Genomic DNA, 14,714 nt, shown 5'->3' on the forward strand with positions numbered 1-14,714 from the left:
CTCATCCATGGGGCAGCCAAAACTTGAAGAGTTTTACTTGCTTGATGAATCAGAAGACAAAATTCAAGTAACTACCACAGATGGGAAATGAGTGGGAAATATCAGGAAGAAGACACCCAGATAGAGGAAGCTACAAATTCTGATGACAAATTCTGCCAAATTTTTATCTGATACCTGAACTACATATAAGCAGGACAGAATTAAAGCAGCATAGTTAAGGATATTCCAGCTGCTATCCATTCTTAGGAGATGGTTTGGGATTTGAGTCTAGCCAAGTTAATTTTTGCTTAAAAAAAAAAAAAAAGGAAAAGGAAAAAAGAATCAGTAATTTTCAGAAGAATATAACAGAATCCAAACTCTCTAAAACATGTCACTGGCAAGGTCCAGAACACAATCCAAGGTAACTGGATATATGAAGAAACAGGAAAAATACAACTCATACTCAAAAAGCAAAAAACAATCATTGGAGGCAATTCCCCCTTCCAGATGACTTAGATGTTGGCCATATCAGACAAAGATTTTATAATATGCTCAAGTATGGTTAAGGAAAATATACTTTGATAGATAAATAAATAGGAAGTCTCAGGAGAAATAGAAACTATAAAACGAAATTCTAGAATTAAAAAGTACAATATTTAAAGTTAAAAAGTCACCAGTTGGGCTTAACAGCAGGTAGGAGATGGAAGAAGAAAAAGTCAATGAGCTTAAATCAACAGAGAGTATCCAAATTGAAGAACAGAGGAGGGTGAGGGGAAAGATGATAATAAAATGAACAGAATCTCAGGACCTAAGTATGTATAAGTGGAATCCCCAAAGGAAAAGAGAGAAAAAATGAGGTTGGAAAAAATATTTGAAGAAATCATGATGGAAATTTTTCAATTTTGATGAAAGACATAAATTTACAGTTTCATGAAGCTCAGCAACCCCAATCAGGATAAATATAAAGAAAGTCTCACCTAAGTTCATTATAGTCAAAGTACTTAAAACCAAAAATAAAAAGCAAATCTTGAAAGCAGAGAAAAATGACACATACATAAGGGAACATTGATTCAAATGATCAATCACTTCTCATCAGAAATAAAGGAGGCCAGAAGACATGGAAACATCTTTAACATGCTGAAGGAAAAATGTGGTCAACTCTGAAATCTATATCCAATCAAAATATAAAGAATATAAAGCATGATGAAAAAATAAAAGCATCTTCCAATGGAACTAAGAGGGTTAGTTACCAGCAGACCTGCATTACAAGAAATGTTAAGAAAATTCTACAGACTGAAGGGAAATAAAGTCAGTTTGAATTTCATCTCTTCAGGAAGGAATGAAGAATACAAGAAATAGTAAATATGTGGGTAAATATAATTTCTTAATTTCTAAAAAAGAAATATGACTGTGCAAAGCAAAACTTATAATGTGAGGCTTACATATGTACATATATAATTCTCTATATAGTATATATAACAACCATAGCAACTATAGCATAAAGGACAGGGGATAAATGTATCATATAGTTACAAAGTTCTTACATTTTATGTCAAGTGGTATTATATTAACTATTACTTAGACCATGAAAAGTTAAGGATATATATTATAATCTCTAGAGCAGTGGTTCTCAAACTTTTTAGTCTCAAGACCCCATTACTTCCCTGAAAATTATTGAGAACCCCAAAGAGCTATTGTTTATATAGATTATAGCTACCTATATATACATTATTAGAAATAAAAATTGAGGAATTCTAAAAATATTTATTTATTAATTCATTTAAAATAGCAATAAAAAATCCATTGTGTTAACATGTTTTTAGTATATGTGCTGCCGAAGCGAGCACTGTGTTAACATGTTTTTATGAAATATAATTGTATTTTCCAAAACAAAAATAAATTAGAAGATCGACATTGTTTTACCTTTTGCAGATCTCTTTAATTTCTAATTTAATGAAAGACAGCCGGATTTTCATGTTTTCTTCTGCATTTAATCTGCTGTGATATGTCATTTAGGTTGAAGTATATGAAGAAAATCCTCCCACATATATGTAGTTGAAAAATGGAGGAGAATTTTAATAACCTTTTCAAATAATTGTGGATATTCTTCTCTAATACTACACCAAAAATCTGAAGTGGAGGTTTCTTGAAGGTTAGTTGCCATGTGGAATCTAAAACCATATTAGTGAACCTTCTGTACTACCATTGGTCTATCTTGCACTTTGAATGATTGTGTAACATCATGCATTGATCATTGAAAGAGAGTGGTCACAGATCTTCAAAATGATGATACATTTCATTGGACAATATTCAAAATCACATGTGTTAATATCACCTCCAATCTCATTAGAAAAGTGTTTAAGTTTTCAGAAGCTGCCACGCCAGTCTTGCCGTGGACATAAGTCCTTACAAGCTTTCAAAAATTTTAATTTTAATTTGAAAATTTATATTTCACCATTGACAATAGTGTCAGGTATTTTCCTTGAAGTGAAAGGCTCATTTCATTTATTTTCAAAAGAATGTATACCCAATAACCAAGTCTGAATAACCATTGTCTGTCTTCCATAGTTGTTTTAAGTCAAAAATGGTGTTCTTTTCGTATCTGGTTAATACTCTGTGTATAACCAAAGAAAAAGTGGCTACTTCAGCTCACAAGTCAAACAACCACATAAGTGCTTTTACTCAAGACAACCACTCTACTTCAGCATGCAGTAGAATTGCTGTAATTGTCTCATCTCATCACACAGAGTATTAAATAGACACATACTCTAGGGTTGGTAACTAATAAATATTTTCACTGCTTCATCAAGGATATTCTTAAGTGAAACTGACTTTCTTTTTTAATTGGGAGTGCATAGCAGTAAAGAATACAATACAATTTGGTGCCACTGCTTTGATTTGTGCTAAGGCCCAGACGTTTTAGTTACCATTGCTTTTGTACCATTAGTGAGCGTAGCAACATAGTTGACCCACAATAAACAATCAGAAGAGTTTTCAACACTTTGGATATTTCAGCCACTTATGTTTATTCTCAGACATTGACCTAAAAGAATATCTTCCTGGATGATTACCTGGTGCTGACAAAAGACGAATTCAAAAAAATTCGTCTTGCTCTATCAGGTTCATTTATTTGTAAGACAAAAAACAAATCTTGTAGACAAGATATTAAATCACTCTTTGTTTTCAGTCAAGTCTTTAAATCAGTGAATTTCTGTATTATTGGAAAATGGCAATGCCATAATTTCTTGAATGGACTTCCCATCCAGCAGGCATTCGGCAATGTCAACTCTATAAGGCTTTACTGGTTTCTCAACTATATGTGCTTTCTCAACCAATGTATAGTCAATGCTATATATTATAGCAATATAATAATGTAGTCTGTGAAATGTTTGAATGGCTTTTTCATTCCTAGTTTGGAAAGTTATAAAAACAATTTTTGACATTTAAAGTGCTCACCACACCTGCATTTAAATTTTCAATTCCTTTTGCTTTTAAACTCTGAATGATTGGTCTCAAAATGATGCTGCAGCCTCACTGGGCCATAATACTATTCAAAAAGTTTCTCTCACAGAAGACACAATAAGGTAAATTATCAACATTTGCAAAGCCTATTGAAAGATAGTTTTCATTACATTTTATTTGATAAAACAAAACAGAAATCAGTTTCATCCAGTTCCTTTGAGGTAGATTCCTTTCTTTATTGAGTCAGAGAATTCTAATCACTTTCATCTTTCTCAGCATCTTAGAGGTAAACAAGGACATTGTGTGTTGAGAAAGATATTTTTTATTGTGGCAAAATATATGTAACATTAAAGTAACCATTTTACTCATTTTTTAAGTGTACAATTCAGTGGCATTAAGTATATTCATATTGTTGTACAACCATCACCAGAACATTTCATTACCCCATACTGAAACTCTGTATCCATTAAAAAATAATTCCCCATTCTTAACCCAACAATCCATTCTTAAATATGAAAAAAAAATATGTTTTCACTTTAGAGTAAAATATGACTAATTTCTAAAATGAGTTTAATATCAAATTTTAAATTTTTTAAAATTCTTAAATATTGTAAAACAAATCTATCAGGAATACCTATTCCTGTTGTATTTCCATGGAGATACAGGATTTCAAAATAACTAAGTATTGGATGATAATAAGGTTTCAGCAGATATAACAGGTATAACCAAAGAAAACTAGTAAGAACCCAGTAAAAGTAAGAGAACAAGCTGAGTTCATCTCTGAAAGTGCATATATTTATACCCTAATTCTATTATAACAGGAATTCTAGAAAACACAAAAATACATATGCACACAAAATGTTGACATCACTCATCATGTAGCCTCTGGAAAACTCTGCTGTGCATTCTAAAGAGAATTAGAGTACAAAACATCTCAGTGTTTTTAATCATTTTGATTTTGATCTTTAAGGTCCCTGGACCATACTTTTTAAGAACTGCTGCCCTAGAGCAACCATGTAAGGCAAAACAAAACAAACAAACACTAGTGAAGTATAGTTAAAAATCCAATAGATAAATTAAAATGGAATTCTAAAAAATATTCAATTAACCCAAAAGAACACAGGAAATAAGAGATAGAGGAAAAACAAACAACACCAACAACAAAACACAAGAAGGGCAACAGAAAACAAACAGTAAACTGTAAGATCTAAATCCAAACATATCACCAATTATATTCAACGTTAATGGACTAAACACTCCCATTAAAAAGTAGAGACTGTCAAAATGGCACTTTAAATATAAAAAAAGATATGTCAAAAATAAATAGATAGAAACTAATATACTATGCATTCACTATAAGAGTAGAAGGCCCTTTAATATCAGATAAAATAGACTTAAAGACAGAGTATTACCAGATATGAAAAGATACCTTTCATCAGGAAGCAAAGAGTATTACCAAATATAAAGAGATACATTTCTTCAGAAAGACATAAAAATTATAAATATGGGCATTAAGGAGGGCACGTGATGTGATGAGCACTGGGTGTTATATGCAACTGATGAATTATTGAACTCTACATCTGAAACTAATGATGTACTATATGTTGGCTAATTCAGTTTAAATTAAAAAAAATATAAATGTGCACATGAAGCCAAGGAAATAAAGCAGAAAAAAGATTTACCAAATAGTAAGAAATAAAGGGGGGGAAATCTGTACAATTGTAGTTGGAGATTGTGATGCCCCATCCTCAACAATTGATAAAACAAAGAATCAGTGCAAAAAATCTGAACAACACTATCAACACGCTTAAGCTAATTGACTCTCAATAACTGGAGAGTACACATTTCTTTCAACTGAGCATGGAAATGGTCATCAAAATAAACCATAGTATCGTAGCCAATGAGGTTTATCTGAGGTGCGATTATTGCTAATTGAAAAGGACTGGATTCAAAGAGTGTTCTCTTGCCATAATGCAATTAAATATCAATAACAATATGATATATTAAAAAATCCAAATATTTAAAAATTATACAATGTAATTCTAAATAACTCATGGGAAAAGGAAGAAATCACAAGGGAAATTAGAAAATATTTCACGTAGGGATGCCTGGGTGGCTCATTGGTTAAGCATCTGCCTTTGGCTCAGGTCCTGATCCCAGGGTCCTGGGATCAAGTCCTACATCGCAGGGAGCCGGCTTCTCCCTCTGCTTGCAGCTCCCCCTGCTTATGCTCTCTCTCTCTCTGACAAATAAGTAAAATCTTTAAAAAAAAAAAAAAAAAAAGAAAGAAAAGAAAATATTTCATATAGAAGGATAATAAAATATAATATGCCAAAATTTGTAGGACACTGCTGAAATAGTGCTTGAAGAGAAAAATATACCTTTAAATGCTCTATATTAGAATAGAAGAAAGATAAAATTGTGACCTAAGATTTCACCTTAGAAACTACAAAGGGAAACTAGGAAAAAGTTAAAAAAAAAAAAAAAAAAGGAGACAAAATAAGTAGAAGGACTGCGATAATAAAGATAAGAATAGAAATCAGTGAAACAGAAAATAAACAATGAAGAAAATAAAACCAAAAGTTAATTCTGTGAATGGATCAACAAATTTCATGTACAGAAAAAAGCAGAGTGAAAATACAAACTGCCAATACCATGAATGAAAGAGAGAATATCACTATAGATCTTACTAGGCATTAAAAGAAAAATGAAGGAATATTATGAACAACTCTTTGTGGGTAAATTTGACAACTTAGAGGAAATGGACAAATTGCTTTAAAAATACAACTTAACAAATTGTTAGAAGACAAAATATAAAATCTGAATAGCCCTTAAATTTCTTAAGGAAATTTAAGTTGTTATCAGAAATTTCCCTCAAAGAAAACTCTAGGGCCAGATGGTTTCACTGGTTAATTTTATCAAATATTTTTAAAAATAATAAACAAGTTCTTTTGAAAATAGAGAAGGAAGGAACATTTTCCAACATATTTAATGAGGACAGCATTACTGTGATACCAAAACTTGACAAAGATATTACAAAACAAATAAAAATTACAAACTAGTGTCCCTTATACTTACAGACGCAGAATCTAAGCAACACATAAAAAGGATAATAAATCATGACCAAGAAGAGTTTATCCCAGGAATGCAGCATTGGTTTAACATTTGAAAACCAATCAATTTAATTCACTACATTAAGAGAACAAAGAGAAAAAAACAAATAATAAATTGAATTGATGTAGAAAAAGTATTTGACAAAATTCAGCACCCTCCATGATTTAAAAAAAAAAAACAAACAAAACGGAATAGAGAATACTAGGAATATTCCTCGATCTGATAAAAAGACATCTATAAATACCTACAATCAATATCATACTAAAGTATTGTTTTGTCCCTAGGATTGGGAACAAAGCAAGGATGCCCATTCTCACCATTTCTATTCAATATTCCAATAAAACAAGAAAAAGAAACAAAATGTATAAAATTGGAAATAAAAAAGTAAAACTGTCCTAATTGCAGACAACAGAATTGCTTATGTAGAACATCTTAAATAACTAAATATTTAAATAGCTAGATAGTGGGGCGCCTGGGTGGCTCAGTTGGTTAAGCGACTGCCTTCGGCTCAGGTCATGATCCTGGAGTCCTGGGATCGAGTCCCGCATCGGGCTCCCTGCTCAGCAGGGAGTCTGCTTCTCCCTCTGACCCTCCCCACTCTCATGCTCTCTCTATCTCATTCTCTCTCTCAAATAAATAAATAAAATCTTTAAAATAAATAAATAAATAGCTAGATAGCTACTAGAACTTTGAATGTAGCAAGTTCTCAGGATACAAGGTCAAAATACAAAATTATATTGTATTTTTATAGATATCAAGAGCAGATAACTAGAAGATGAAATTCAAAAAAATAACTCCATTTATATTAGCATCAAAAAACAAAATACTTAGGAACAAATTTTCCAAAAAATAATACCTCTATACTGAAAACTACAAAATATTGCTGAGAGAAAGTAAAGAAGACTTAAATCAATGGAGACCATTGTTCATGGATCGGAAGATGCAGTATGGTTAAGATGGCAATTCTCCCCAAAATGATCTACAGATTCAAAGCAATACTAATCATAATTCTACCATGAGGTTCTTAAAAATGGAAATTGGCAATTTTATTCTAAAACGTATGTGGAAATGAAAAGGACCTAAAAATATTTTTAAAGTAGTGCTTTCTAGGGATGCCTGAGTGGCTCAGTTGGTTGAGCGTCTGCCTTTGGCTTAGGTCATTATCCCAGGGTCCTGGGATGGAGTCCCACATCGGGCTCCTTGCTTGGCAGGGAGTCTGCTTCTCTCTCTGCCTCTGCCTGCCGCTCCCCCTGCTTGTGCTCTCTCTCTCTCTCTCTGATAAATAAATAAAATTTAAAAAAATAAAGTAGTGCTTTCTAATAGAAGTTTGTGTGATGATGAAAGTATTTTATATCTCCATTATTCAGTATTGTAACTAGCCATATGTTAACTATTGAGCACTTGAAAGGTAGCTGTTGTGACAGAGGATTTGGTAATTTAATTTAATTTTTAAATATTTTATTTAAATTCAATTAATTAACATATAGTGTATTACTAGTTTCAGAGGTAGAGTGCAGTGATTCATCGGTTGCATATAATATCCAGTGGTTCTCCCACTCCTTCTCCCTCTGCGCCTTCCTGCCCCTCATGAGCAGTGCATTCTCTCTCTCTCAAGTAAATAAATAATTTAATTTAATTTAAATGTAAATACTCATATGTAGCTAATGGCTATTATATTGAACAATGCAGAAAGAAACCCTTAAAAAGCAGGGACTTACACTACATGGCTTTGAAATTTAGTATAAAGCTACAATAATTAAAACACTGTGTGACTAGCATAAAGAGGCAAACAGATCAATGGAACAGAACAGAAAGCCTAGAAATCAATCCACACTTATAAGGTCTTTTGATTTTTGACAAAGGTGCTAAAGCAGTCCAAAGGGAAAATGAAAGCTTTTCAACAAATGAGGCTAGAAAAACTGGATATCCATATGAAATAAAATGAACCCCTAACTTCATCTCATACTATACCCACACAAAAAAAATTCAAAATGGATCATAGACCTAAATATAAATGAAAAAACTCTTAAGCTTCTAGAAGTAAATACAGAAAAATATCTTTACAAGCTGGGAGTAAGCAAAGATCTCTTAGGTCATAGAAAGTAATCGGAATAAATTGATAAATTAAACTTAATTAAAAGTTCAAATTTCTCATCCAAATAAAAGACTAAGAAAATGCAAAGGCAAACCACAGACGTCAAGAAAATATTTGCAATACATATTTCTGACAAGGGACTCATTTCCAGCATATATAGAGATCGCCTACAACTCAAAAAAAAAAAAAAAAAAAAAAAAGATAGCCCAATTTAGAAGTGGTCAAAGATATGAACAGATTTTTCACAAAGAAGATATACAAATGGCCAATAAGCCAAATGTCAGTCTTTGGGGAAATGCAAATTAAAACCAAAATGAGATACAACTACACATCCACCAGCATGGCTGAAATTAGAAAGATTGAAAACCCCTAATATTGTCTAGGATGTGGAGCAACTGGAGCTCTCATACTTTGTTGGAAGTGTAAAAGTGTACATCCATTTTGGAAAAAGATCTGGCAGTTTCTTATACAGCTGAACTCATAGCTACCATATGACCCAGTAATTCCATTTTTAGGTATTTACCACAAAGAAGTGAAAAGCACATGTCCACAAAAAGATTTGTATAAGAATGTTTATAGAAACTGTGCATCAACAGACAAAACTGTCATATAAACAATCTCATCTAATTAGTGGAATTAGTGTGGTTAACTGTCCTGGTTTCTCTGGGGCTGAGAAGTTTTCTGGGATGTGGGACTTTCAGTACCAAAACTAGGAACTCTTGAGCAAACCAGAAGGAGTTGGTCATTCTAATCATCCACCTCGGCGATATAAAGACCAAACTACTGAAACATCCAACAACATGGATGAAGCAGAAAACATTATGCTGGGTGATCGAAACCTACGAAAGAGTTCAGAACTAAGTTGTGGTAAAAACAGAAGCAGGAGAGTATATGCGTCTGAGGGTTTGGCTGATGGGGAATGGGTGTGAGGAACTTTCTGGAGTGATGGTAATGTTCTCTATTTTGCTAGATATTTGGGTTATATTGGTGTACACATTTGTCAAAACTCAGTGAATGGTAAGTTGAAATTTCTGCATACCTGCATTTAAAAATACCTGTAAACAAATATTGAACTATAGTAAATGACATACATACCAATGTATTAATAATAGGCATCCTGGAGTGAGGTGTAACTCTTCTTTTCTTGTCTGGTATGGAATTTCTGAAAAAGTGCAGGGATGGAGGAAGGGAAAATGAGACCTTGAGGATTGCTACTGAGTGGAATTGTCTGTTATGACTCTATTCATTTTAGGAAGATTTTCTTTACCTTTTGACAACAGCTTCCATGTTGCTGAATCCTTTTTTGTTTTGTTTTGTTTTGTAATTCTGTGTTTGCAGGAAGAATCTTCTTTTGTTTTCTAAATTAGTGGGCTTCTTTCATTGTTATATGTATGTAATTTGTCTGTAATCTTGTTTTATTAATTGCCTCAGTGTTATTGATTCTTTGCTCTTTTCTCACAACCTTTTTTTTTTTTAGTTTTTATAGTATTTACAGGTATAAGCAGAGTCTCTCTATATTATGTCTTTTTAGCAGTCATTTTATTTCTCTGTAAAGTTACTTATGATTATTTTAAAGGATGGTAATGCTTACAGTATTCTAACTTCTTGTTACCCAATGTTTCTTTAATAATACAGCACTTTTAAAATTGGATCTGGATTGGTTTTAGATTAGCTTTTTTATTAACAACTTTTTTGGGGATTCACAAAAATAAAAATGCACACTGTTAGAAAATTTTAGCCTTCACTTTAGAAAATTTTGATCTTGCTAGGGTTTTATTTATTTTCACACATACTGTTTGTTATGGTAGTGAGTAAGCAATATCTTTCAAGGTACCTTTTATCTTTTAGTTCTCCTTCTTCTCATATATCTCTAAAATGTGTTGTTCTTATAAAGAAGTCAGTAATAATAATGGTTCTCAATCCTACCAAACCCAGCGCACCCTTCTGATGAGTATTTTTAATAAACTCTTTCTATCCTGCAATTAACAGCTTATTATCTGCCTACACACGTAACTTCAAAAATTCAACATAATTGCCCTTGGTATAAAGAGGAAATAAAAGGAAGGTAATTGACCAATATTTCAATTTGTAAATTGGGGGGCATATTGTACTAGTCAGATGCTTGTTATCTGTACATAGAAACCCAATGGGACAGCTACAAATGCGGCCTGTTGCACTGTATTGTGTTGGCGCCTTACATACCACACACAGTACTGCTGTCAGTATCATGATTTTCCAAAATATTTGACCATTCTTGATACAAGTTCTGAATAAAACAAAGGACAAATTTCCCTCAGTTTCCATGGTATAGGTGTGTCTGGAAATGTTGGCATCTATTGAAACTATGCAAACATAAACATTGTTTATATATAAAACAATTAGGTTTTGGCTCAGATCATTACAAACAGATTTTTCATCTTCATGAATGTCTAAGAGAACATTGGAAAGTTATGAAGGTTAGAGAGGAAGTCTCTCATGTGGAGAACTCTCCTGTGAATTGCGGATCATCTAGCATCCCCGACACTTGTGTGCTGAATGCCATCATTGTGACAACCAGAACACAAATTTCCAAAACACCCCATTGGGGTTTTTTTTTGCAGTGCGTCTCTTTGGCAAATGTGTCACTTCTCAGAATAATGTTTTTAATGCATAAGATAAATAGGATTACAAAGGAAACCAGCTATATTGAAATACAGACCCCAGGTTAAGAATCCCTGTAAAAAGTTGATCCTGCACCTTTCTCCAGTACACATACTCCAGTTGAGTGTGAGTACTAAATTGTGAGTGAGTGATAAATTATAAGGTTTTCTATTTGGGGGAACAATGGAAGCCTTGGTATTAAAATATTATGGATTTGAAAGTGCATTTGAGTGCCTACATCATTTTGTTGTCAACATAATGACATCAATAAGGGAGTAACATCAACTCATAGAATGAAGCAAATAACATAGGAGCTGTATTTCTATTCTAATTTTGTATCTCATTAGAAATTAAGTGTTTGAAATGGAATAATTCTTCTATTTCCCATTCTTTTCTCATTATGACTAAACTACTTCTCTTATTAATATCAATTTTGCCAACTTATTTATTCATATATTACTTAAGGGAGTAAGGTAATCTTGACAGGACAAAATCTTCCTCCAGCTGCCAATGGGCAAATTGGCAAATAATTATTTGTATTAATAGGGTAGTTTAAACACAAGTGGTTCTAAGGATAGGAATTGCAACGCAGGATGACCAAGAGTTTATTCCAACACCAACAGGTGCTCACTCAGTGTTTTCTAAGAGTGCATTGCAAGAGATGACTATGTTGTATGGGGATGAACAGCTTGTTGTGACAAATGTGCGGAGTGTCATGATGATGAGTTTTATCTCTTCTAGGGTATGTCTCTGTGCCAGACTGTTGTCGTAGGCTCTGTAGTCATTCTTCTCTACTCTTCAAGAGCATGTTATAATTTGGTGGTGATCACCATATCTCAGGATACATTAGAAAGTCCATTTAATTATGGCTGGGATAATCTTTCAGATAAGGTAAGTACCTACCATGTATTGCTAATCTAATAATATAATACTGAAATTAGGCTTAACCAAGAGAATATTTTAAGTGTTTGACTTACAAACACTTATCTCTAGCTACTAACAATAATCATACTTAAAGTTTATGCTTAAAAATCCTCATTTACATGTGTTGCTTAAAATCATTCTTCAGAGAGAACTTCTCCCAAAGGAGTATTTTCTTTTCTTTTTGTAGATAATACTAATAGGGCCATAGACCTCTTGATCATAAACCTATATTTTACTAACTTTTTCAAGAATACTGTTTAAATATCTCTAGATAAATTGACTGCCTGTCATTAGCTAGTGAATATGGGTATGTTTTTAACTTGTTAGGATGAAACTTTTTTCTCTCAAACCCAAGACCTACATATAACCTAAATATGTGGTTCAGTTTTAGATACTTAAATAAGGGACTTTCCTGAAAATCTAGTATTATCAGTCATGATAATGGGAGAGCACTCATAGGTCCTGGGTGTCCAGGTGTTTGCTCTAGTAATTTCCCGGTACTCTAGCGATCATATTTAACCTCCCAGCTTTCTCCATCCCCTTCCTAAAAGTGCAGTTTGACATAGCTACATGTCATGTCTTTATATTAATATAACTTTGTACCGAATTTAAGGCATTCCGGAATATCATTTTTTCAGAATTTCCGTTACCTTTCTAAAGAAAAGGAATTTTCTTCATTTTTTTTTTCCCTTCCCCAAAAAGGGACTTTTCACATGTAGTTCCAGCTGGCAGATGCTCTTCACTCCTTTTGCCATTTCTCTCTCCCGACGTCTAGTAGAATAAAAGCAAATTCCATATGAAGTTTAGGCCCCAAAGCATATTTTTAAATAGCAGTGGGGCTGAGCGACCTAACATGTGACATCTCCCTACAGGTGTGACTCATAAGCGCTATTATGGTAGCTGTGGAGTAGCTAGAACCAGGAGTCTCTTTTATACCTCTCTTCAGACTGTGGGGCCTACAAATGAGGTCACTCCAACCCACCCATATATTAAAAAATATTTTCATAAATTGATGCATTGAAAAAGTTAATAGCTTTTAATTTTACTTAACGCCAAAGCATTTTTATGTCCTTTAAAGGACATGAAACCATAAAATGTGGAAAATGAATTTAGAGACTTATGTGCCTAGAGTCGATGTGTTTTAACTTACCCTTACCTGAAGCAAATTAATTGTGGAGGGTTACTGCTTATACAAAAAACAGATTTAAAAACAGCCCTGTCATACTGTGTCTGCAGGCTCATCTAGAAGACCTAAGTGGAGAAGAGTATATAGTATTTGGAATGGTCCTCTTCCTGTGGGAACATGTACCGGCATGGTCAGTGGTCCTCTTTTTCCGGGCGCAGAGATTAAGCCAGAATTTGGTATGATATCATAATATTCCCCAATACCTGTTCCCCTTATTTTTTTAAAAAAATAATGGAACATTTATATCGATTTTCTGTTTTTCTGGCAAAGTTTAAAACTAAAAAGCATTCTAGATCTCAGCCTCCTTTCTTAGTTGAAAAGTAAATCTTCATATGCTATCTAACACTTTGTTCACAGGCACCTGCTGGCATGATAAATAGTCACAATTATAGTTCCAGAGCTTACTTTTTCGACAATCCAAGACGATATGATAGTGATGATGACTTGCCAAGACTGGGAAGTTCAAGAGAAGGAAGGTAGATATACTGAATTAGTACTGAATAGATTGAAAAGAACAAACCTAAGCTTTACCCCAAACATGAGAAAGGTAGATTTGGTGCCATATGAGAGTAAACTGGATCTTAGAGTCCCCGTAGTGGGACCTGTACTATAAAGAACTATCATCTGACTCTAAGCCCATATATTACCTTTATTTGAGAAACGCCTTTAGGCGTAAAATGGTATGACATCTCCTTTCAGGATTCCATGTTGGTTCAAAGCTGGCAGGGGTTGATGAGCAGGGAAGGAATACAATTAGAGTAATTATATGTTTCCTTATCTATAGTGCTATTCAAAACCCAGGAAGAAACTCCAGATGAAACTCTCAGGAAGCTTAGGTGCCATAGGAAATCTTGTGTCCTTCTTATTCTAAAACCATTGCAGCTCTACACCTTCAGCTGTGTAGCAGGGCAAAGTGAAAGCCTAAATGCATACCTCCATATGCACTGAGCTTGATATAGCATTTTCTGTAATTCTCACTTCATCTGGACAAGTTCCTTAACCCTTTTTTACAGCCTGTTCTTCATCTATAAAACAGTGGTAATAGAATTTATCTAATAGGATTGTTGTGAAGACTAAATAGGGTATGTGCTTGTGTATACATTATCATAAATATACACACACACAAACATATCTTAGCATAGAGCCTAGTCCTTGATAAGTACTATATTATTATCTGATCATCCAGTTCTAATTCTGATGTATTTATTCTTTTGTAATATGTGATATAAAATCAAGGATATTAGATAAAAGTCATTACATTTTATAGAAAACTATTATTTGGCAAAGAATATATTTCAATATATGTGATACTAA

General features: G+C 33.2%; 1 protein-coding gene across 1 annotated transcript in view; it reads left to right on the forward strand.

The window, feature by feature from the left end:
• GPR137C (G protein-coupled receptor 137C) overlaps nt 1-14,714 on the forward strand; it is a 67,746-nt gene that overhangs the window by 48,598 nt on the left and 4,434 nt on the right. The window contains exons 4-6 of the mRNA XM_032405120.1: nt 12,032-12,181; nt 13,451-13,576; nt 13,758-13,876. Of these exons, the coding sequence (XP_032261011.1) occupies nt 12,032-12,181; nt 13,451-13,576; nt 13,758-13,876 (395 nt within the window). The remainder of the gene's footprint in view (nt 1-12,031; nt 12,182-13,450; nt 13,577-13,757; nt 13,877-14,714) is intronic.

The sequence above is a fragment of the Phoca vitulina genome, unplaced genomic scaffold, assembly GCF_004348235.1.
Source record: "Phoca vitulina isolate PV1807 unplaced genomic scaffold, GSC_HSeal_1.0 scaffold7, whole genome shotgun sequence".
Taxonomy (NCBI): Eukaryota; Metazoa; Chordata; class Mammalia; order Carnivora; family Phocidae; genus Phoca; species Phoca vitulina.